Source organism: Pithys albifrons, chromosome 12, assembly GCF_047495875.1.
Source record: "Pithys albifrons albifrons isolate INPA30051 chromosome 12, PitAlb_v1, whole genome shotgun sequence".
Lineage (NCBI taxonomy): Eukaryota > Metazoa > Chordata > Aves > Passeriformes > Thamnophilidae > Pithys > Pithys albifrons.
Window position 1 is genome coordinate 21,027,993 of NC_092469.1, and position 23,867 is coordinate 21,051,859.

The 23,867-nt window shown below is 51.6% G+C and overlaps 1 protein-coding gene across 1 annotated transcript in view; it reads left to right on the plus strand.

Annotated features, from left to right (window-relative positions):
- The first annotated feature begins 14 nt into the window (after positions 1 to 14).
- The window catches only part of SPG7 (SPG7 matrix AAA peptidase subunit, paraplegin), a 30,512-nt gene continuing 6,659 nt past the window's right edge, over positions 15 to 23,867 (plus strand). Inside the window, exons 1-12 of the mRNA XM_071567906.1 lie at positions 15 to 232; positions 1,537 to 1,639; positions 2,519 to 2,608; positions 6,372 to 6,622; positions 7,770 to 7,909; positions 10,073 to 10,175; positions 11,678 to 11,803; positions 12,059 to 12,221; positions 13,158 to 13,331; positions 17,728 to 17,852; positions 19,022 to 19,124; positions 20,318 to 20,428. Of these exons, the coding sequence (XP_071424007.1) occupies positions 125 to 232; positions 1,537 to 1,639; positions 2,519 to 2,608; positions 6,372 to 6,622; positions 7,770 to 7,909; positions 10,073 to 10,175; positions 11,678 to 11,803; positions 12,059 to 12,221; positions 13,158 to 13,331; positions 17,728 to 17,852; positions 19,022 to 19,124; positions 20,318 to 20,428 (1,597 nt within the window). The 5' untranslated portion in view covers positions 15 to 124. The remainder of the gene's footprint in view (positions 233 to 1,536; positions 1,640 to 2,518; positions 2,609 to 6,371; positions 6,623 to 7,769; positions 7,910 to 10,072; positions 10,176 to 11,677; positions 11,804 to 12,058; positions 12,222 to 13,157; positions 13,332 to 17,727; positions 17,853 to 19,021; positions 19,125 to 20,317; positions 20,429 to 23,867) is intronic.

Here is a 23,867-nt window from a genome sequence, read left to right on the forward strand (position 1 = left end):
TCCAAGATGGCCGCGCCGCCCTCAGCGGGCACTTCCGGCCGCCCCTCAGTCGCGGTGCCGCCGCGGCCCGGCCCGGCCCGGCCCGACCCGACCGTGAGGGCTCCGCGGGGCCGCACCCTCGGCCATGGCGCTGCTGCTGCGACTGGGGCTGCTCCGCGGCTCTTGGAGGCCGCCCCCCGCCGCCTGGGCCCGGCCCCGCGGCGCTGCCCTCGGCGGGGGACGCGGCCTGCAGGTACCGGGGCCGCACCGAGCACGGGGGCGGGAGGAGAGCGGGGCGGGAGGGACGTGTGGCTGCTCGGGAGGGTCCCCGGGTTGTGCCATCCCAAAGGTGCGTCTTGTCAGGGCTGTTGGGCAGTGACTTGGGAAACACGGTGGGAGTCTTGGAATGGTTTGGGTTGGGAAGGACCTTCAAGCCCATCCAATTCCATGGGCAGGGACACCTCCCACCAGCCCAGGCTGCTCCAAGGCCTGTCCAGCCTGGCCTGAGACACTCCCAGGGATGGGGCAGCCACAGTTTCTCTGCCCAACCTGTGCCAGGGCCTGCCCACCCTCACAGCCAGGAATTCCTTCCCAATATCCCACCTATCCCTACCCTCTAGCAGTGGGAAGCCATTCCCTGTGTCCTGTCCCTCCATCCCTTCTTCCCAGGTCCCTCTCCAGCTCTCCTGGAGCCCCTTCAGGCCCTGGAAGGAGCTCTCAGGTCTCTCTGGAGCTTCTCCTCTCCAGCTGGACAATCCCAATTCCCCCAGCCTTTCCTCAGAGCTGCTCCATCCCCCTGATCAGGATGGAGGGAGGGAGAGCAGTGTGGGATGCTGTTTCCTGCCAGGTTTTTATGGGATCAATTCAAATCTAAGCTGTTCTGTTCTAGAGAGCATCAATCCCAAGGTTCCCATCTCAGCCCAGCACAAGCTGGAAAAAAGGGGAGAAATGGGAAAAACTGGTGAGGGGTTTCAGCCTGGCTGGTTTAGGAAGTGGAATCTGCAGTGGAGGGGACAGAGAATCACCCTGGAGAAGGGCCAGGCTTGTGTTCAGTGAGAGGATTAGTAAATATTGGTGCAAATGTTGTTGAACTGCCTTTAATGTGAATATTCTCTGCAGGGTTCCTGCTGAGTTACCTCAGGGATGCAGCTGTGTTGGCCTTGCTGCTGTGCAGGAGGGTTACAAATCCTTACAATTTCTTTTTAAAGTCCTTTTTTCCTTAAAAAACTTCCTCCTGACGTGGAAAGGAATCTGCATTTTAAGTACTGATGTCCAGCATAATTTTAGAACGAAAAACAGAGACACAGGGAGGAAAAAGGCAAAGTGTGAAGTGTTTTGAGTACATGTCTGTGTTTATTCCTGGGCTTTGTTTGCACTGGGTTACAAACAACATCCCAAAGTGCCTGGGGAGGGCTCAGCACAACCAGCAATCCCACCCAGGGCTCCAGCTGCTCTCCTGACCCTCCCAGGGCATTCCCGTGCTCAGGAATCCAAAGCTCTCAGCACTCTGGGCACGTTGCCAATGGTTGTGTTGTTCTCCTTTCTCTCCTCCCTCAGACTCTCCTGGCACAAACAGTTTCCCCCCAGCCTCAAGGGCTCTGTGGAGTCCTGGGGAAACAGCACCTGATCCGGGATCCAGTCAGACTTTGGAATCTCCTGGGTGAGTCCTGAGCAGAGGGAAGGGAAAAGGTCTGGTTTGATAAGAGAGCTGACCTTTCCTCACCTTCCCCCTGCACTCCCCAAACTGCAGCACAGCTGTCCTGCCCCTGGCTGGGGGAGCTGGGGGGGTTTGCAGGGCTCCAGGCCTTGTGTTTGGTGACAGGGACAAACAGCCCTTCCCACAGGGAGCTCAGGGGATTGAGGAGCCTCTGGAGTCATCAGACCTACAGCTAATTTTAAATATGCAGGTTTTAAAGTACAGAATCTTTCTCTTCTTCATTAGCAAACCCTGAGCCAAAAATGCCTTCACCTTTGTCTGAAATCCCATTGGATTGCCCTGCTGGAAACCTTGGAATCATGGGATGGTTGGGGTTGGAAGGGACCTTAAAGATCATATTCCAACCCCCCTGCCATGGGCAGGGACACCTCCCACTGTCCCAGGTTGCTCCAGCCTGGCCTTGGACCCTCCAGGGATGGAGCAGCCACAGCAGTTTCTGAGCAACCTGATTGAACTCCAGTCCTGTTTATCCCTCAATGAGCATTTCCATTCCCAGCCCAGCATCAGCCATGGCTGTGCCTTGACAGTTGTGTCCTTTCTTCTGCACTGAAGCAATTCCTCCAAACTGTTTCTGTCATTCCACCAAAACAATCTCTGAGCAAAGACGTTTTGTTTGGATTGTCAGAAACAGCCACATTCTGTAAGGGAACTGAAGGAGTCTCCCCCTGCTGAGGCTGCCCCAGGTCCTTGGCACGTGGCACTCTGTGCTGGGAGGGATGTGGGGCTTTGCTTCCTCTGCCTTTGGAGCTCACACAGATTTGCACCCCCTCGGTGCCCCTCTCTGTGCCCCAGCAGTAACCACTGCCCTCTGCTTGCCCACAGGGAGCACCCGCTGGTTCAGCACTTCCAGCTCTTGGAGGAGTAGCCAGAAGGATGGAGAATCCAAGAAGAAATCCCCCCAGGAGGAGGATGGTGCGTGTGTGCCAGGAGGGGGTTCCCGTGTGTGCCAGGAGGGGGTTCCCGTGTGTGCCAGGAGGGGGTTCCCGTGTGTGCCAGGAGGGGGTTCCCGTGTGTGCCAGGGGGAGGTTCCCGAGTGTGCCAGGGGGAGGTTCCCGAGTGTGCCAGGAGGGGGTTCCCGAGTGTGCCAGGAGGGGGTTCCCGAGTGTGCCAGGAGGGGATTCCCGTGTGTGCCAGGAGGGGGTTCCCGTGTGTGCCAGGAGGGGGTTCCCGTGTGTGCCAGGAGGGGGTTCCCATGAGTGTGCCAGGAGGGGGTTCCCGTGTGTGCCAGGAGGGGGTTCCCATGAGTGTGCCAGGAGGGGGTTCCCGTGTGTGCCAGGGGGAGGTTCCCGTGGGTGCCAGGAGGGGGTCCCCGTGGATGCCAGGGGGAGGTCCCCGTGGGTGCCAGGGGGAGGTCCCCGTGGGTGCCAGGGGGAGGTCCCCGTGTGTGCCAGGAGGGGGTTCCCGTGTGTGCCAGGAGGGGGTTCCCGTGTGTGCCAGGAGGGGGTTCCCGTGTGTGCCAGGAGGGGGTTCCCGTGTGTGCCAGGGGGAGGTTCCCATGTGTGCCAGGAGGGGATTCCCGTGTGTGCCAGGGGGAGGTTCCCGTGGGTGCCAGGGGGAGTTTCCCGTGTGTGCCAGGAGGGGGTTCCCGAGTGTGCCAGGAGGGGGTTCCCGTGTGTGCCAGGGGGAGGTTCCCGTGTGTGCCAGGGGAGGTTCCTGTGGGTGGGCAGAAGGGGCAGACAGGGAGGAACATCCACCCTCACTCTCCTGTCTCTGGCTGGTTCCCTGTACCTGTCACTCACCACCTGCCCAACCTGTGGCTCAGGGCAAGTTTGAAGGGGTGTTGTGGCTCAGATGATGGACTGTAAGGCTTAAAACAGATCCCAGGAATCACAGAATTAGGGAATGATTTGGATGAGAAGGGACCTTAAAGCTCATCCATGCCCTGCCATGGCTCCAAACCTTTGTGCTGCTGTTGATGTGGGAATTGGTTTACAATATTTGGAATTACTGCCAGCTGGGAGGCACTTGATGTCATCCTTAAGTCACAGAGATTGTAATATAATTGCTAATTTATTTTATAAACCTTTCCCTGGGTGTCACCAAATGATGTGAGCACTTGGCTTTCCCTTTGTTGTGCTGAACAGGCAAATCCTCTTGGCTTTTCACTTTTGAAGTCAGAGGTGAGTTGCTGCTGCTGCCAGCCTGGCTGGTGTCACTGCAGTGTCCTTAGGGCCACAGCAGTGCCTGTCCCTGCTGGTTTAACTGGGATGAATCCTGCAGTGGGATGTGAGTGCAGGTATCGTGGAATTCTCGGGAAGGAGGTCTGAGCTTGGTGTGCAGAGGCACAGAGTGAGCGAGCACAGCACCTGGAGGGGGTGTGGCTGCTGAAACCAGCAAACAGCAACACTGCTCCGAGTCCCCTTCCCTCCTGTCATTAATGGATAGCCTGGCTTTGGGAGCAGGAACGCTGCCCTGTGTCTCCAGGGGAACACTTGTCTCTGCAGTAATTACTAAAAACAACTCTTCAAACTGTCACCTCAGTGCTTGCAAAGGTTTTAATCAGAGAGTTCAGAGTTGGGGTTAATGGCAAATCATTGCTTGGTGGAGACTCCAAAACTGGAATTGTTCCCACAGCTGTTGCTTCCAAGTGTCACTCCAGTCACTGGGGCTCATTCCCTGAATTCTGTGGGGTGGCTCGTGGGGCAGTGTGGATGTTGTGCTGTACACACAGCCCCACTTCACCTCAGCTGAGAAAGAGATTAACATTGCCTTAATTAAATACTGAGTGGAGGAAAGTTTGGTGCTGCCTTCCAGCTTTCTAGAAATGGGCTTTGCCCCTGAACTCACCCAGCTGCAGGTTAAAGCTCCCAGACAAGTCTCACTGCCAGAAACAGAAGTTGTGTGGGGATGCCTGATGGGCAGCTTTGCCCCCAGGGTGATGTTTCTGTGACCACAGCCCCAGCTGGGTGTGCTTAGGGCAGGTTATGGGCTCCCCTTGCTCTGAAATGGGACACAGGAAAGTGTTTAACAGGAGTTGACTTGGACACCTCCAAGGAACTTGCACAGCCACAGATGGACTTGTCCTGTGGGGACTCACTTTCCTGGAGTGGTTTCTTTTCCCTGTATAATGTTTTATTTAGAACTTGCTCAGCTTTTCAGGGTGTTGGTCAGACTATTCCTGTATTTTTATATATATGTATATGTCTATATATATGTGTATGTATATATATATGTGTATATATACATACATATATTTATATGCACATATACACATAAATACATATATACATAAATACATATGTAAATTTTCTTTATTATTAGACTGTCCTGGATGCCATCCTGCAGCTGTGGGATGAATTCCTTAGTCCTGACAAAGCTGGATCCAGCAGATAACACATCCCAGGGTGAGGGGCTGGCAGTAGAGAACAAAGGGGTGGGCTGGACACGGTGTCTGAGCTTGTCACAGCCTTCTGAACTGATGATTTCCCTGCCAAGCTGCTTTGTGTCTGTTCAGGAACAGGCCTCTCCTTTGCAGCATGGGGCAGAGCTGGGAAGCAGGGAGAAATTCTGTGCCTCTGAAGGACAGAGGAGTGTTTTAGCAGCTGGCTGGGTCATGTGTTTGTCCCCAGGTTTTGCTGCTGTGTGTGTAGGGTCTAATTGGTGGCTGGTGATAAATGCTGGTGTCAGGACACTGGTTATGAATTTGCAAATAAATGGAATCTGGGCTGCAGCACTGGTGCTTTGGAGCCCAGTGGCACAGGATTAATTTATCTCTGGCTGTAGAAGGGTATTTATGTGTGTCGTGGTGCTGGTGCTGTTAAATTGTATATCAAGAGCCAGGGCTAAATTATGTATGGAGAGCACTCAGGTGTGACTGGAGAGAGGAGGAGATATTTGTTGTGATCTGAACAACTCATACTCTGGCCAGCACTGACACTGAACTGTGCTGGGACAGTCTTACAGCCCAGAGAATTGTAAATTTGCCTTTGCAATGGCAAAAAAAAAAAGGGAGAATGAAAAAAACGTTTGGTGGCAAATAGTTGAAATAAAATGTCCCTTTTCCTTGTGTCATTGCCTCAGTGTGGCACTAGCACAGTAAAGGCAAGGAAAGCACATCCAGCATGGGGATCCCTCCTGGATACAGATCTTAATGTGGGCGAGTTATCAAACCCTTTGAAACATGAGGGGAGGGAAATCTGGTTAATTTGGTTACAGACAGGTGGATTTGCAGTACACTTGTGTCCTGTGCTGCCTCACATTCTTTGCAAGTGCAGGTATTTCCTGAGGCAGGGGGAGTGTTGCTGGTGTTGTGGTGCCAGCAGGTCCTGAACTGTGCTGAGGGATTTACCAGTGGCACTGGGTTTACTCCTGAGGTTTCCCAGTGGGTGTGTTGGCAGCAGCCTGAGGACTGGGCAGTGTGGAACCATGTTATGTAAAGTGAGTTACAGTCATTTGGAGTTTGATTTTTAGCAATAAGAGTCCAGTGGCTTTATTTGACCTCTCTCTGTGTGGGGCCAGGCCAGTGAGAGTCTCTCCTTTCAAACTGGAATGATATTTGGAGGGATTATAGTGGACTCTGTGGAGCACAGTCCTGCAGGGGCAAACAGACATGTAACACCAAACCCATGACAGGTTCCACTGTGTTAATCTTTGTCATTTAATTAGCCCTGTTTTGGGTCAGAAAGCTGCTCAATGACATGTTTGTCTTTTCTCCTCTGGTATCTTCCTTCTACAGAGGAGGAGAAGCGCAGGAGGAGGGAGAACCAGATGCACCTGGAACGTCTGCGGGCGCTGCTCGTCCTCACCTTCATCGTGCTGATGCTTCGGTTCCTGGTCAGCGAGAACAGAGAGGGCACCAACATCTCCTGGAACTACTTTGTGAATGAGATGTTGGCCAAGGGGGAGGTGCAGAGGATCGAGGTGGTGCCTGAGAGTGACATCGTGGAGATTTATCTGCACCCGGGGGGAACTCCCCATGGGCAGGTGGTGAGTCACTGTACACAAATCTGCTCCTCTCTAATTCTTCTCCTTCTTGTTTGTGAAGTTCAGGGGACTTCTGTTACTCATATCAACCTGGAAATTAAGACTTTTAGTTCAAATTGTAAAAATAATTAACAATAGTTCAGAACAAAAGTTTCTTTCATGTCCAAAAAAGGTGGAAAATTCAGTATTTTTTTTTCAGTCTGATATGGGAGAAAATGTCCAGGAGATTATAAACTGTTATTACTGGATCTTGTTTCAGAAGTTTTCTCCTGTTTGGATTTTAGGTTTGAGTGTTCTGTCAAACCCCATCAGCCTTCCTTCCTAAACCTTCCAAAATGGAAACAAAGCAAAGTTGTTTCCATCCAGGAGGTGCCAGTAAGGGTTGTTACAAACTGGCTTGGGAGATTAAAATAGTGAAATGAACTCATGGAATCACAGAATGGTTTGGGTCAGAAGGGACCTTAAACATCATCCAGTTCCACCACCTGCCATGGGCAGGGAACCAGAATAGGGAATTGTTTCTGGATACATCCCATTTGTTTGGTGACTTATGATCCATTTGCAGACTGGTGGATGAAATTAATTTCTGACAGGTACAGAAACAAGTGCCAAAAGTCCAAGTGGAGCACAAGGCACCTCCTGCCCAACAATGTGGTTTTCCAAATGCAGTACAGAATTCTGTCTGAGCTCCAAGTGTTGGTGGAACTGGGTTTACTTTACTTGTTGCCCAGAGCAGCTGTGGCTGCCCCATCCCTGGGAGTGTCCAAGGCCAGGCTGGATGGGCTTGGAGCAACCTGGGACAGTGGGAGGTGTCCCTGCCCATGGCAGAGGGTGGAAAGAGCTGGGCTTTAAGGTCCCTTGCAACACAAACCATTCCATGATCCTTCTAACTCCATCCCTCATCTTGCCTGCAAAGTTGTTGCTTCTCCTTGTTTCTGGTGAGTGAATTCTTGACTTTTATGCTTTTATGAGAAGACCAGAGGGTTCCTAAATTCATTCCGAGTCCTCCGCTCGTGGGTTCATAGATGGAGGATCAAAGGGTGCAGCATGAGGCTGATTTTCACCTGGCCTGTCCATGCTGAGCCCTCTGCTCCTCACTGATGTGCTGACACCAATAACTAGCCCTGACCTGTGTCCTGCCTGTCCCCAGAATGTCACCCTGCTGTACACCATGCGCATGGCAAACATCGACAAGTTCGAGGAGAAGCTGAGGGCTGTGGAGGATGAGCTGAACATTGATGAGAGAGAGAGAATCCCCATCTCCTACAAACATCCTGGCTTTTATGGAAAGTATGGTACAATTTGTTCATCTTGTGTTGGTGACAACATCTGGGGCTTGGAGGGGAAAGTGATTTTTCAGCTAAATCTTGTTATATAAAGTAGAACAAAAATGTGGGCTCAGATTTGGAGCATTAATGGCTATTTCTGAAAGTTAAGGTGCTCCAGATGTACCTTAATGTTTCAAAAATGAGGGTCCAGGAAAGTGTCTGGAATTGCAGAATTCAGCAGACAAAATGTTTCGGGTCAGTCACCAAGTCTGAGTTCTTGCCCAGCTGAGCCCTTTTTGTCCTTATTTGTCCTTATAATCAATTATTCAAGTGCAGAGTGTGATAGAAATCCTGACAATGAGTGATGTTACAGCCTGGTCTGTGCAGAAGGCTGGGGGTGCATTAAAAGCTTCCAGGGAGCCTGTGATGATAGTTCAGGCTGTAAAATTAAAGTTTGGGCCTGGTTGTCCCCGAGCTGCAGGTCTGAGCACAGCCCACCCTGGTGGAGTGGAGCAGCTTTGGTGCCAGCACACCAAACCTCAGGAGAGGAGCACTCCTGCTAAACTTACAGCCCTTCCATTACCTGAAACCAAGAGCCTTTGCTTAAAAGAATTCTCAAGGGTTTAGTTCTGAAATAAGCTGTGAGGAGCAAGAAGGTCTGTCAGAAGAGCCCAGGGTAGAGCAGATGTCACCTGCTGAGGTGGCCTGGTCACCTCCTTGTGCACCAGGCAGTGTGTCACCTGCTGTTGGTGGCTCAGAGGGTTTCACAGGGTGATTTTCCCTCCGGAGGTGGCCGGTGGGTGTGATTGCCCCTCCCAGACACCTTGCCAAGGTGTGACAAGGTTACCTTTATGTGTGAACAGTTACCTGGGCTGGATTTTGTCTGGTTACTTGTCCTCTGGTCAACATTTGCACATTTTCCATATATAGTTCATATGAAGATAAACTTTTTTGCTTGATCATGCAGTACAAGACCTTAAGTTCAAACCCAGAACTTGCTGAATTTTTCAGACTTGTGTGTAACATGAAGAAAGGACTGAACAGACAATCAGCCACCAACACAAGCTGTTTCCCTGCCCCTTGAAAGAGGCTTTAAAAATATTTTAAGAGCTGTGATGAGGTGTGAAGTCTCTCAAGAGACCTGATGAATGTCTGGAGCATTCAGAGTCAGTCGGGCTGGAAGGTGTGAGGTGCAGAGCCCTTGGGCTCAGCTCGGTGTGGGCGCTCGGGGTGTTTCAGAATTAATCCTGTTTGCAGAGCAGACAAACTGAAGGTGACTTTCAGGTTTCAGTGGTGCCTTTGGAGCTCCCACTGAGCAGAAACAAATGCAGCTGGGTATGGAGCTGGTGCTGGTCCCTTTCTTCAGTAAGTCATCCCTCTGTGAGAGGTGGAACACGCATTCCTGGTGCAAAGATAAGGCACAGAAGTGCAGAGAGGATGGATGATTTCACAGGCATGTGGAGCAGAGCAGGGGCCCACTGATCTCAACCTGTCATCTGACATGGGATCATTTTTCCTGGTCTTGGGGGCACCTTTGTTGAGAGCTCAAAAGATATTTATCCTCAGTATGTTTGTCCTGTAACTGTGTTAGACCTGGAGTGGCATCTCTATTCCTCATCTCCCTCCTAATGCAATGGGTATTCCAAAGGATCTAGAAAACTGGTACTGGAGCCCTTCTTTGTGCCATAAAGGACTCCTGAGAGATTCAGCCAGGGAGGACAGGGCAGGGCAGGGCAGGCCCTTAATGGGAGACCAGCTCTGGGATTTCTGCCAGTGTGGGATTAGGGAGCTGGGATCTCCCTGCTGTAACCACACAGGTCCTGGGCAGTGAGCTCCCTTTGGATGCACTGCCAGCCCCACGGAATTCTGCTGCGGGTGTGACCTGACTGCCCAAGGTTTTAGAAGCAGAAATGCCTCTGAAGGGGCTGGTGAGGTCGAATTCCTTCTACAGCTGTAGGCAGTGTTTGCCAGTGTCCTCTGCTTAGCTTGTCTGGTTATGTAATAACCGGGGTGTGGGGGTTTGTGTGTCTGTATAAAAGCCTCTAAAAGTTCTATTTTCTTTATCACAGCTGCTCGTAGCTGAAATGGCAGGACCTTTGAACACTGCAAACAGTCACACTGGGGAGTCATGGCCGAGCTGTGGCCAAGTGCTCCAGTCAGTTTGTCCCTGTGTTTGTCCTTGCAGTGATGTCCTGTCCCTGATAGTGACACTGGTGGCCGTGTCCATGCTGTGGAGCATCTTCCGCCTCTTCAGGGTGGCGAGTCGGGCCGGAGGCTTCAATGCCTTTGTGAGTAGCCTGGATTGGTGTGGATCCTGGGGGTGCTCTGCAGCCTGTGGGCAGTCCTGGCTCCTGCTGGGCTCTCCTCCCCTTTTCCCAGGAAAGTCAGTGCAGGATGAGGATGAACTGATGCCAAGGACTCTCCAGTCTTGCCCCATCTTGCATCCTGTGCTGATCATCTCCCTGGCTGGTACCTTAACTGGCCTTAGCCGAGGTCCTTTCCCTTCCCAACGGCAGGAAGGGCTGAGCTCAGGGAATTTCAGTCCAGTTTGCTGTTTTCAAAGCTTGCTAATGAGCCACAGCTGCAGATGGTGTTTTTCACTGGGCTCTGCCAACATGCCTCCCATACAGCCAGAAGCAGGAATTGCTGCTTTCTGCAAAATGAGTTCTCAATTTATAAAATATGTTCAGATTCTGGAGTTCATTATGTGTTGGCCTGTTCCGCTCCTGCCGCTTGTCTCGTTTGCAACATCAGGCAAACCTCCTCCTCCTCCTCCTCCTCCTCCTCCTCCTCCTCCTCCTCTCCTCCTCTCCTGTCCCACCCTGGCCTGGATCAGCTGATGAAACTGCAGGAATCAGCCTGGGGTGCTCTGCCACTGACCACAGGGATTGGGGATGAAAACAAGTGAATTCAGCCCCTTGTTGGATTGCCCACTCAGTCTCCTCCACAGTTCTCTTTGGCTTTGAGATCCTCTTTGAACAAAAGGATGCAGCTGCTCTGAGAGAAAGAATATTTCAAAGAAGTGTTGAGTAATGAGGCCTTGAGGACTGGATTGTGTCCTTGCCTAAGTGGGGACAGCCAGGCCATGAGTTTAACTCTTTCTTTGGGTGTTTCAGAGGCCTCAGAAGCTGTAAAAAGAAGCCTCCCAAGTAGCTGTTTTGAGTAGAACATACTGAGCAGTTACGAGGAGGATGTTTAACTGAATTCTTGGTTTGACTCTTGTTGTGGCTTCACACGCACCAGGAGACGGAAACGTGGTGGCTGTTCAGTCTGAGAACCTGCACTCCTGGCCTGGGCTGTGCTCAGCAGAAACCAGCAGCAGCAGCAGGCAGTGGTGCAAAGTGTCTGTTTCTATGCATTTATAAGAAATTATTAGTAATTATTTTCCACTGATGATTATTTACCATCCATACATTCCTGAAAACCATCTGTCCCATGTGTATTGAGGATCAGAGTGTTTAGAAATCAGGGAGAAGATCCCAAATCAGGTTTTGGATTCATGTTTTTAAGAAATATCCCTGCCTGGTCTACATGGAGTTTGAGTTGGATTGTGTTGGGGCTGTTACTGCAGCTTATTCTGTCTCTTCCCAACATGTGGATAAATGAAGTTTGAGCCAACAATCCATCTGGGAAGTGTCTCCAGAATAAAACTCAGTGAAACACCAGTGCTTTGGTGGGCACTTCAGTGGTGTTTGGTGGGGACAGCTCCTACCTGGGCTCCCAAAATGCAGCAAACAGCCTTTCCAGACTGTTGCCCAAGGTTTCTCAGTCCTGGTGCTGCTTTCCACAGAACCAGCTGAAGATGGCTCGTTTCACCATTGTGGATGGGAAGTCTGGAAAAGGGATTGGCTTCAAGGATGTGGCAGGAATGCATGAGGCAAAAATGGAAGTCAAGGAGTTTGTGGACTATTTAAAGGTATGTAAAGGTAGAACAAAATAAGTGTTGTGGGGTAGAGGGCTGAGCTGGGCAGGAGGGGGTGGTTCTCCTCTTCATCCTTCATGATTCCTGGGCAGCGCCTGCTGCAGTGAGCTCTGTATTCCCAGTTTCAGTGCAGATGGAGCTGCTCAGAGCTGCCTGGACTGAGAACAGTCTCAGGAAGCTCTGGGAGGCCACACTCTGGTGCAGTGGGGTGGGAGCTGTGGGTCTGACCCTGCTGTGTTGTCCTTGCAGAATCCCGACCGTTACCTCCAGCTGGGGGCCAAGGTGCCCAAGGGGGCCCTGTTACTGGGCCCTCCAGGCTGTGGGAAGACACTGCTGGCCAAGGCTGTGGCTACAGAAGCCCAGGTGCCATTCCTGGCCATGGCAGGCTCCGAGTTTGTGGAGGTGATTGGAGGTAAGGGGGGAGCTCACTCACTCCAGTGTGTGCTTGGAGAGGCCTGGCTGGGCTTCCTGAGGGCAGAGCTGGGCATGGAGAGGATGAGCTGGATACATCAACTGAAAATGTAAAAGGTTTTCAGTGCTGCAGAGTCCCTAATTACATATTATCTAAAGTGAATTGCTGGCTGGTTCTCTCCAACAACCTGCAGACATGGTCCTTCACCTGCAAGCATTCCCCCTGCCTTCCCTGTACCTGTTTTTAAAGCCATTGACAGAGGCTTCCTTCCTTGTATGGGAATGCTTATGGATTTTCTGCTGATGGGGAAAGTAGGACCACTATGTGCCTTGAGATTTCCCTCTTCCTCCTTTTCATCCTTCCTCACAGATCTCTTGAGACCCAGCAAGGGTCAGTGTGCAGGAAAATGCTAAAATTTCTGCTCTGACCTGTGGGAGCAACAGGAGGTTGTGTTGGGAGTTGGGAGCAGAGCTCTTCTTGCAGCAGCCATAGGAGTCCCTGCAAGTTCAGGAACCCTGTTATGCTCCAGAAGGGACTGAGCCTGAGCTTATGGACTAAATATGAGTTCTGGGGCTATTTCAGGGAAGGTTTTGGTTGGATCTCAGGAAAAAGTACTTCCCCCAGAGGGTGGTGGGCACTGAACAGGCTCCCCAGGGCAGTGGGCACAGCCTCAAGGCTGCCAGAGCTGCAGGAGCGTTTGGGCAACACTCTCAGGGACAGAGTGGGATTGTTGGGGTGTCCAGGGCCAGGAGCTGGACTCATGATCCTTGTGTGTCCAGCTCAGGAGACTGTGATTCTAATTCTTTGTGCTGGGAGTGTCGGAGAGGGATCATCACATCCCACATTTGCCTGGTGTCAGGTGTCTCCCTGGGGAGGCTGCTGTCCAGCTGTGCTGGCAGCTCTGGGTCCAAGGCTCTGTCCTGTCCTGCCCTGCAGGTCTGGGGGCCGCGCGGGTGCGGAGCCTGTTCCGGGAGGCTCAGGCTCGCGCTCCCTGCATCGTCTACATCGACGAGATCGACGCCGTGGGCAAGAAACGCTCCACCAACGTGTCTGGCTTTGCCAACGCTGAGGAGGAGCAGACCTTAAACCAGCTGCTGGTGGAAATGGATGGTCAGTGTTTCTCCCTGCCCCTGTCTCCTCAGAGAGCCAAGCTATTGGCTTGTTCAGCTTTCTCTGCTTGAACCTGCCCAGCCTCTCCAGTGTTCTCTGAACCAGTCTGAGCCATGAATCCCATCAGTGCTCCCTGGTTCTGAAGGCACAGGAGCAAATCCCTCTCCATCTGCCCCTTGGGTAGGCAGGACTGCTCCAGAGCTGGTGGAGACTGAGAAAGTGACTGGGCTCAGGACAGATCATGGAATCTCAGAATGGTTTGGGTGGGAAAGGATTCCAAAGCTCATCTCATCCCATGGGCAGGGACACCTTCCACTAGACCAGGTTGCTCCAAGCCCCATCCAAGATGGCCTTGAACACCCCCAGGGATGGGGAGTCCACAACCTCAACTTCTCTGGGCAACAGATCTCCAAGAATGTGCTGTGACCACATTGTGGAGAAAACCCTCTTGAAGTCTAGACATTTATGCAGGCTTTTAAGGGTTTTGGCTAAATGCAGTGAATTTTAAAACCCTGGAGTTTAAATCCAGCTGGCCAATAATGTTCTTGGATATTTGCTGTATTCCATCAGAGACAGGTAGTAAGTTGAAAATCTGTCAGAATTTAGAGTTCAGTTGTCCCAGAGGGACACAGGTGATGGAATATATTGGTTCTCCTGTCCTTTGTCTTGTTTGTGTTATCTGCCTGACCACAGGCTCCCTAAACTGAGAGAGAAGCTTTGCAAGCAAGTCCTGGTTTGATGCCACACTCATGTGTGGTTTCTGGCTGTTCTTCATCTGGGATTGGCCCTTTGCTGAGACACTTTCACACCAAGAATGATTCTTTGGCTCCTTCAGTTCTAACTCTGTCTGAGCCTGCAGCACTGACCCACCCTGCAGTGTTTCTGTTTGCTAAATATTATTGCAGAGCAGGGTAAGGAATAACCCACTACCTGCGTGTCCATCAGGGACTGTTTGTTTCACTTCTGCCCTGATTGGAACTGTGACTCATAACTTGACTGTCACGTTGCCTCATCACACTCTTCCTATGAAAAATTAAAAGCAGTTGTGCCCCCAAAGCATCCCCAGACCTGGGTTACAACTCCTGGTTCTGTGCTGAGTGTTTGCAGTGAAGTACATGGTCTGGCCAGTGGTCACATAGAACAACAATCCTGCCTTGGGTGGGTCTTTTTCTCCCCTGACAGCTGTAGGATGAGGTGGCACCTGAATTAAAGGCAACCTGCATGTCTGTTCTGGAATATGCAGTCAGAGCATTCCACATCTGTCCTAAAAATGAAAATGTCTGATTTTCATCAGTCTGTAAAAATTAGATGTGGTTTCTGGAGTGTTTTCCTGGTGAGTCTCCATGCAGAAATGAGGGTACAGCTCAACTGGAAAGGGAGTTTAGAAGGTAAATATTATCCTCCATATGTACTTTAGAGTCCCTTGTTTGCTGTGTGCTGCCTGGTTTATTTTTAAATTTGCATTATCTCATCCTTTATGTCTCACACACATCATGTACTGGGTCCCTCATTTTGCTCAGTGCTTTATCAAACACACTGAAAAACCAGCCCAAGGAGCTGACAGTGTCAAACAGGAGACAGCTGGCAGGGATGTCAGCTCAGTGGTGGGAACATGGGACCAGCAGGGATCTGGCACATGGCACTGAACTGTTACTTAATGGAGTGTGTCACCTAAAGCAGCACCAAAGTGCCACGTGCATTGTGGCAAAACAGTTCTCAGGGTTGTAGTGAACTGGGTGGGGGGAACAGTTCTGCCCCAGCACAGGAGGAGGAGTGGTGAGTGTTTGCAGGGAAGCCTCTGGATGGAACATTGAGAGCTCTGGCTTAGCTGTGTTCAGCTTAAATTGAGGGCTGAAGGCAAAGAAACACCACAGACCCGAGCTGGGTGTTAATTGGAGAAAAAGAACCATGCACAAAAGCAGATCTGTGAGTCACCAGTGATTGCTGGATTTGTGTGATTGAATGAGATTCCTGGGAGGGAAGGGAGAGGGAGAAGAGGAGGGTCAGAGCTGTGTGGAACCGGGTTGGAACTCGGTCGTGCTGGTGTGCAGATTTTGGAGTAATCGTAGTGCCCTTCCTTTAGTGACCTCAGTTCCCTTCCCTCTGGCTTGCTCCATGTTTGGGAAGCACCAGGAGTCTGGTGGGAGGGGGGGAGGCACTGGAGGGAGCCTCTCTCTACAAAAGCTGTTTGTGGGAGTGCAGTGACGCACGAGCTCCCGGCTCTGTCGGAGCAGGTGCCTGGTCTGAATAGTGAATCTCCCTCACAAACTGCAGACAAGCGGAAGAGGAATGTGACCCAAATCTCTGCTCTGTTCTGCACGCTTTGAGAGGAGCTTTGGCAGCCACTGGCTGAGCTGGGGGTGTGAATGAAGTGCAGAACAGCTTCTGGTAGCAGCTCTTCACCTGGAGCCCTCTGAAAGGACCTGTCCCGAGCTGTGCCATGTGCAGCCCCCAGGCTTCCCTTGGGAAGGGGCCCCATTTCAGGGCTGCTGCTCCCAGGTGACATTCAAGGGCTTTTGGACAAAGGGCTGGAGGGTGACACAGTGTGACACTGCAGGTGAGGTGCCCTCCAAGCAGTGTGCTGGTCACTGGGGAGCAGAGCACTTGCAGCTCAAGTGGACCTCTTTTTCCCTTTCCCTTCTGAGGTGGTTCATTTGTGACCCTTGCAGGAAGTCTCTCTTCAGGCTGCATTCTCAGTGCTGTTCCTCACTTGTTGATGTGATGAGGTGTTGGTTTTTGTAGCCTGTTCCTTTGGCTGGCCTTTGCCTGTGATATGCCAGGTGATGTTGCACGGGGAACAGCGACACGAATCAGAGGCTGTGGTTGTGGATTTCTTGGAGCAGTGTTTCTCCCTGCTGGCACTCAGGTTTGGGAGCAAGTGGGGCAGAAGCTGATGTGAGGAGAGCACTCTCAGTGCTCCTGGTTTTCAATTTCTTCTAACAGCCAGGCCTGTTTTAAGAGAGTCTCCCCAGCTGCAAGGCAGATAATGCACTGGGCTGTCTAATCCTGCCGTGGAATAAAGTCTGCCATTCCTGGAGTGCCTGCCAGGCTCTGCTTGTTTATCCTACTCCAGAGTGCAGTGGGATACACATCTCAAGGATGCTTGGCTTCATCCTCTCCAGCAGCTTGTTCAGGCAGGGCCTGCAGAGAGGGAGCTCAGGGTCTGCTGTGGCACAGCCAGGCCCTGCCTCACCTGCAGCCTGGGCCTGTGCTCTGCACACTGACACATTTGGCAGCTGCTCTGGCAGAGCTGAGAGCTGAAGGCAGCCCAGCTTACATGCACAGAGCTGCCTCTCCACAGCGTGGGACTTGGCAGGGAGGGAAGCACATGGGACTGTCATGTCCTTTCCCTGGGAAGGCTGCTTGTGCCAGGGCTGGGGAATGTGCTGGAAGCAGGTGACTCACACCCAGGGGCCTGTGGGCACCTGGTGGAATGTAATAAATAACAGTGTGGGGCAGTGATTCAACGTGAGCTCTGGCTCCCCACCCAGCAGCACAACGCCTTCCCCTCTGCCCTGCAGCTGCTGGTGCTCTGCCTTCCCAGGGAGCACTGTCTGCCTTTGATGCCTCCACTGAGGCTGCTCTCAGGCAGCCTGTAAATCCTGATGCTCCCTTCTCTAAGACCTGGAGGCAAAACCTGCTCTGACTGTGGCTTGACCAAGTTCTGTGCTGATAGTCACTGCAGAGCTCTTGGGCTGTGTTTGTGTCTGTGGTGCAGGTTCTGCAGGGCTGGTCTGTGCAGTGCCCTGGGTGTCTGTACAGAGTAAGAGAGGAGTGAATAAACAAAGATCAGATCGTGCTGTAACAGGCCCCTGGCTGAGTGGCAGAGCTGTGTCCTCTCTGCTTTAACCTGAGCAGGTCAAAGGAAAGCCTGTCCCTCCCCTGGTGATCCTGGTGGCCTGTCTGTGACTGAAGGCTGAAAGTAAATAAAACCTGAAAGGGCTTTCCATGAGAAGGAAAGGCTGTTTCAGCCAGGAAATGCTGCCTGTACAACCTGGAGCTAGAGGAGGAAATGACTTAACCCGGGGGTGAGAAGGCATCTGTGAACTCCTCAGAACAGAGAGATTCAGTTCTGGGTCCTGGCTGGGGCAGTTCCCAAATGTGACAAAAAGGAGAGGCAAAGAGAACTTTGAAGCCAGGGTTCAATAAGGAAAGGAAAAGGGCATTTCTGAGTATCCCTGATGGCCAGAGACTGGCCTGGGTGGCCTGGGAAGTTCCTTCTTGTCTTTGCTCTGAGCTGATGGAGGCAGTCCTAGCCCCAGCTGCCCCAGAGGATGCTGTGAACACCCTCCAGCTTTGTGCTAAAGCTGTGCAAGCTCTGCCTCTGGCCTGCCCAGCCCACTGTGTGCCTGAGGTGGCCAAAACCCTTCCCTGTGGTTGTGCTTGGCTGTGGCAGGGATGGGCACCACGGATCACGTCATCGTGTTGGCCTCCACCAACCGCGCCGACGTCCTGGACAACGCTCTGATGAGACCTGGCAGGCTGGACAGGCACATCTTCATTGACCTCCCAACACTCCAGGTATGTCCCGCCATCTGCCCTGTCCTTCCTGCGACTGTGACTGAGGTGCCCCAGCCCTTGCTGTGACTCACCGACCTGGCAAAGGCTGAGCTTGGAGGAGATGGAGATGTTGAGCTTGTTTGCCTTTATTCTGGTCTCTGTGCTCTAAATCAAGGGTTTGTCATGCTAATTGGTTGCCTGTTTCTCTGAAGTGACAGCTCACTGTCTCTGCTCTGGTATGGCTTGGCTTTAATTCTTCTTGAGGTTCCCTTTGCCATGCAGATGCAGAACTGTGTTTGTGTCTTCTCTCCAGGAAATTGGGAAGCACCTAATTGGCAATTGGCTGCTGTGAGAGTTTAAGTTGTCATATGCCTTGAGCACCATTTGTTCTGTAGGTTTATGGCCCTCCCTATCCTTGTCAGGCTCCTGTTTTCCTTTAGGCAGCCTGTTAAATGTCTTTCCCCTTCTGCATGCTTTTTAAATCCCTTTACTAAGAGTCTTCCATGTCCACTCTGTTGACATTTGTAGCAGAGTTCTGGGAACAGGCTCAGCTGCAGAGAGCATCTGTGTGCTCTGCCAGCACAGGCTCTTCCTCTCCCATCTGTGCTTCACTGTTCTCTGCAGAGCTTTCAGTGAAAATACCTTAAATGCCTGATAGAATCTGGCCCCGGAAGCCTGGTCTGTGCAGCTGCCCTGAAGGAGGAAGGGGAAAAACCCTGGCAAGTGAGCCCATTGTTTGAGTCAGGATCTCCTGGCCCAGCTGAATGAGTCACTCTGTGGCTGCTTGCCAGGCATCTCACCCCCACCTCCGTCTGGGAAATGAGGAGCTGTGCATGGGGTTTGCAGCTTGTGGTCTGTGCAGGAGCAGGTTGAGGCAGTCACTGCTCCTTCCTGCAAGAGCTTTTACGGTGAGGGAAAAGTTGAGACAGATCAGAGTGAAAGTGGAGAGGGGAGAATGGCCCTGAGAGAGAAAGCAGTGACTCAGGCAGAGCCTCCTGCATCTGCTGGGAATTTGAGAGCTGGGTGTTTATCAGGGCTCCTGGAGCACGAGAGCGCTGCAAAGACAGCCCTGCCCTCTGCTGGCTCTGTCACCGTCCCTGCCACAGCCCTGCTCCCTGCATGGACAGCGTGTTGGAAGTTGCCGTGCTGTGACTCCCTGCCTGGGCTCAGGCGTTGTGTGTTCTTTACAGGAGAGAAAGGAGATCTTTGAGCAGCACCTGAAGGGCCTGAAGCTGATCCAGGACGGCAGTTTCTACTCGCAGCACCTGGCTGAGCTCACCCCAGGCTTCAGTGGTAGGGCCATGGCCTTGGGATTGCTACCCCTGCCCCTGCCCCAGCGGGGTGTGGCTTTAAAGGGTGGTTTGGTCTAAAGGGGCTTTTTGTCCTCCATTTCTGTGGGAGTAATGGGAGCCTGAGCAGCTCCCTGGTGAGCTCAGATGAGCAGTTGTTCATGACTATTTTCAATCTTCTCAAATTACTTGGACTAGCAGGGTGGGGGGGGTAGGGAAAATGCACTTTTGTAATCCCCAGGTTCCTAATTCCTGAGGGGTGGAGCCTCGTGCTCCAGTCCAAGCTGTTGTTGAGGATGAGGTGTTGCACTTCAGGGGAGAAGGCTGTTCATAATATGCTGAGTTGGAAGGGACCCATCAGGATTGAGTCCAACTCCTGGCCCTGCAGAGAAAGCCCCCCAAAACCCACCCTGTCTCTGAGACCATTGTCCAAATGCTCCTTGAACTCAAGACAGGCTTGGGGGTGTGACCACTGCCCTGGGGAGCCTGTTCAGTGCCCGACCACCCTTCAGTTGAAAACCCCTTTCTTGATATCCAGCCCAAACCTCCCCTGACTCAGCTTCATGCTGTTAAATTGATTTATGTTACCAGGAGAGCGATGGGAGGAATTCGTAGGAATTACTTTGCTGGTCAGAATAGAAATTGGACAGCTCTGCCTGGCTCCTGCACAGAGCCTGCTTCCAGGGTGGGTCTCTGGGATCTTGAAACAGTGCTGAGCAAGGGACTCCAGAGTTCCTGTTTATGTGGAGTTCCTGGAATATCCTTCCTGGGTTTCCCCTCTCACAGGCCCCTGCACTCTGCCTCTCCGTGCCTTCTCCCAGCAGCCCCCCACCACCAAACCCACCCACACAAACTGGGAACAGATGTTCCTTCTCTTGGCTCTGAGGCTGAGCAGAGCAGCAGCCTGTGCCAGCCCACTGCCCACACCATCCCTGTCCCTGCGAGCCAGCCTTGGCCTCAGCCTGCTCCTGGATTGCTGAGCTCTGTGTGGTATCAGCATTCCTTGCCAAGGCAGTTGTATTGTTCAAATCCAACATAAACACCAAAGACCAGGGTTGTTCTCTGTTCCCAAGGAACAAAAAGCACAGGCTGTTTGGCTTCCTTCGGCCCTTCTCCAGATCTGTTCTTGCCTGTTCTGTCCTCTGAGTGTGTGTCACACACAGGGCCCGTGTAACTCCTGTGAACTCGTGTCTGCAGGAGCTGACATAGCGAATATCTGCAACGAGGCTGCTCTTCACGCTGCCAGGGAGGGGCACAAATCCATCGACACCTCCAACTTCGAGTATGCCGTGGAGAGAGTCATTGCAGGTGAGAGATCCAGCCCTTCCACAGAGCCATGGAATGGCTTGGGTTGGAAAGACCTCAGAGATCATCTCATCCCACCCCCTGCCATGGGCAGGGACACCTCCCACTGTCCCAGGTTGCTCCAAGCCCTGTCCAACCTGGCCTTGGACACTCCCAGGGATGGGGCAGCCACAGCTGCTCTGCCCAACCTGTGCCAGTGCTGCAGCATTTCTGTTGTTGCCTCAAGTCTGTTCCACTCGAGAGAAGGCTCAGGGGAGGGGGTTACATTCCAGAAAGGCCAATGGATCCTAACTGTGGCTTGGCCTGAAGATCTTCAACACCAGTCACAGGAATTTCTCCAAAAAAGACCCCATGTGGATCCATCTTCCTGAATCTGCAGGAGCCTGAACCTGTAGCTTGGGGAAAATGGCCAGTGACAAAATAATAGGGAGGGGAATTCAAATCTGTGTGGCTTTTTCAGTTTAAAAGGTTGGGATTTTGTGTGGGTTGTTATTTTTTTAAGACAAAAAGAGTGGCAGTATCTCTGGGCTTCTCTTGCTGCTCTGGACACCTGCACATACACATGAATAGCAAATAGGCTTTGCATCCTCAACAGCAAGAAATCAGAGATTTTTCTTTCTGCCCTCCAAGCCCAGGCTTTGATGAATAAACTGCCAGACAGTGGAGCACTGTTCTCCCTCTGAGAACATCCTGTGGCCTTTCCCTGCCGCTTGTGCCATTGCCAGGAGAGGAACCTCTGGAGATTTCCCTGTGGCAGTGTATTGTAGGAAGGGGAAAAGAGTTCCCAGAACTCTTGACTTCACCTGAGGGATTCAAGTGTGGTGGGTTTGGGGCTGAACTGCCCTGGAGACAAGCTGTGGTTTGCATAATCAGCCACTGAGCTGCTTCCAGGCTGTGGTGTCATCCCTGGGGGGAGCCAGGCACACAGACTGCCCTTCTGTGCTTTCTTAGTGGAGCATGTGGAGCAGGATGTTTGTCCTGGGTCCCTTCTTTCCTGGTCTGGAATTGAGGCCTGAGCGTTTGCTTTGTCAGAAAATGCCTAAAGAATTCCTTGGGGTTTGAGGCAGTTCCTGACAGTTTCACCTGTCTCTGAAAACAAAACCTGTGAAAGTGCTTTAGGTAAAAACATAAATCCCAAACTGTCCTCAGCAGCTCCCAGGAGTGAACAGGGAGACAACTGGAGTTGTAACGCAGAAAGTCTCATCAGCCACAGCAAAGATCATGGAATGGTTTGGGTTGGGAGGGACCTCAAAGTTCATCCAGTCACACCCCCTGCCCTGGACAGGGACACCTTCCACTATCCCAGGTTGCTCCAAGCCCTGTCCAGCCTGGCCTTGGGCACTTCCAGGGATGGGGCAGCCACAGCTGCTCTGCCCAACCTGTGCCAGGGCCTGCCCACCCATTTTTTCCCAGTATCCCATCTAAACCTCCCCCCATTCAGTTGGAAGCCATTCCCCCTTGTCCTGGCACCACATTCTCCAGTAAGGATGTACTTTACTTTCCCATCTGCAGGAGTGAAAGCAGCAGACTTGTAGGGATTCACTTGGCTTTTCTTTCTGAATTCCAGCCTTGCCTTAGTTCCCCAGACTCAGAGGATAAAACAAAGAGCAGGGAAGGCCAGAGGGGATGGCAGCAGAAGGGAGCCCTGGGGTTCTTGTGGTGGGGCATTGCAGGACATGGGCTTTGGCAGGCTCGAGCTGCCCAGCCTTGTTCAGGCTCTGGGGTGTGTAAGAGGCCACAGAGTCTTTTTGTTGCTTAATCAGATTCTCTCATGTTACCAGCACTGGCTGTTTTTTGTAGACTGAGTCTAAAAGACCCCAAACAACCCCCCAGGCCCCTGTGTTAAGTATACCCTTGCCATGTCATAGGAATGCTTCTGGGTTTCACAATCCAGAGGTCATTTCAGTTCCTATAAAAGCTTTTCTTGAAAGAAAGAAGATATTACTGTGCTTTCCATTAGGAGCTTCTGGTTTTAATAACAGCGGGGTGGAATCAAAAGGGAGCTTTGCAAGTCCAGAGGCCCTGTCAGAATTAAAGCTTTGTGTTGCTGTAAGGGAGGAGCAAGAACTTCTCTCTGTGGTAGTTCCCATTGTGTTTTAGTTTGGGAACAGAAGGCAGTCAGTCAGGTCTCGTGGGAGCGAGGGAAGGAACCTGCAGAGCACAGAGAGGCTTTAGAGGATGGAGCCTGTTTTCTTGGAGGGGTTTGTGTAAGACCAGCAAAGATGCACCAGAGTTGTTTCCTGGGTGCTTTGTCTCATAAATGTGATAAGTACAGGCTTTCAGGGAACTTTCCTGCCTGGAGATTACTTTATGTAGGAAAGCAATAATGTTGGTGGGCACAGTGTGTGCTGTTGTGAAGAACACAGTCCCTCCCAGTCCCTCCCTCAGTGGGCTGACAGGGAATGCTTCCAGAACTTCTTAAGTGTGTGTATATATATATTTAGGAGAATATAGATGGATCTCTGTGTGGAAGGAGCCATACAGGGCCACACTGACACACTGCTGAAGGCAGGGTGGGGACTGAGTGATGCACATCAAGGCAGTAGCAACTAATCTGCTGTTCCATCATGCCTTGCAGGGCACAGCAGCTTCCAGGGTCCCTGAGCAGTCCTTTTACAAGATCTGCCACACTAATTTTGCTGTTTCCCTGTTTAATAAAGCCCTTGACTTCGTTTAAAAATTCATGTTAATAGGATATTGTTTTCCAAGGCATGAAGCAAGCCTGGTACAATGCTGCTCCTGCCTGCCCTCCTCTGCTCCAGGCTCTGTGTGGGGACACTGGCCTGGAAGTCCTGGGATGTTTTTACATCCAGCATTCTGAGCTGTAATGAGTGCCTGACATGCTGTGTGTTCTGTACTTATTTGTATTACATGATAGGAGTTCTACTTCCATTGACCTTTCCTTTTTTTAATCCTTTTTGGACTTGATCTGCCGAGTTGGAAAATAGACACTTTCAGAAATCACCTTTCTGGAGGAAGGATTAAGTGTGAGGTATGGCTTCATTTGCTCATCCTCAGGAGCCTGGGAATAAGCTCATAAAGAACATGCCATGTGTAATCAGAGACATTTCCAGGCTCTGGGGAAGGATTTCTGTATCCACTCTTGGTCTTTTGCTCATTTGAACACTCTTAATGCACAATTTTCCCAACTGGGACTTTGTGTATATAACACAACATTTCTCTTATCTTCTGCCTAAGGGACTGAAGACAGAAAAACCAGTGTGAGACTCATTTTGGGTTTTGTTGTTGGGGTTTTTTTGTGTTTTTTTTTTCCAGAAAAAAAGAGTAAGCTCTCTTGTTGCAGATTGGGCCTTGGGAACAGGACAGAGCTTCACCTTCTTGAGCTGTGATCAAATCAAATGTCAAATCATTTAGCTAATGATTAAGTTTGTTGTAAGGAGGAGAAGGGGGGAAAGTTTCTGCCAGTGTTTTCAAGCAATTC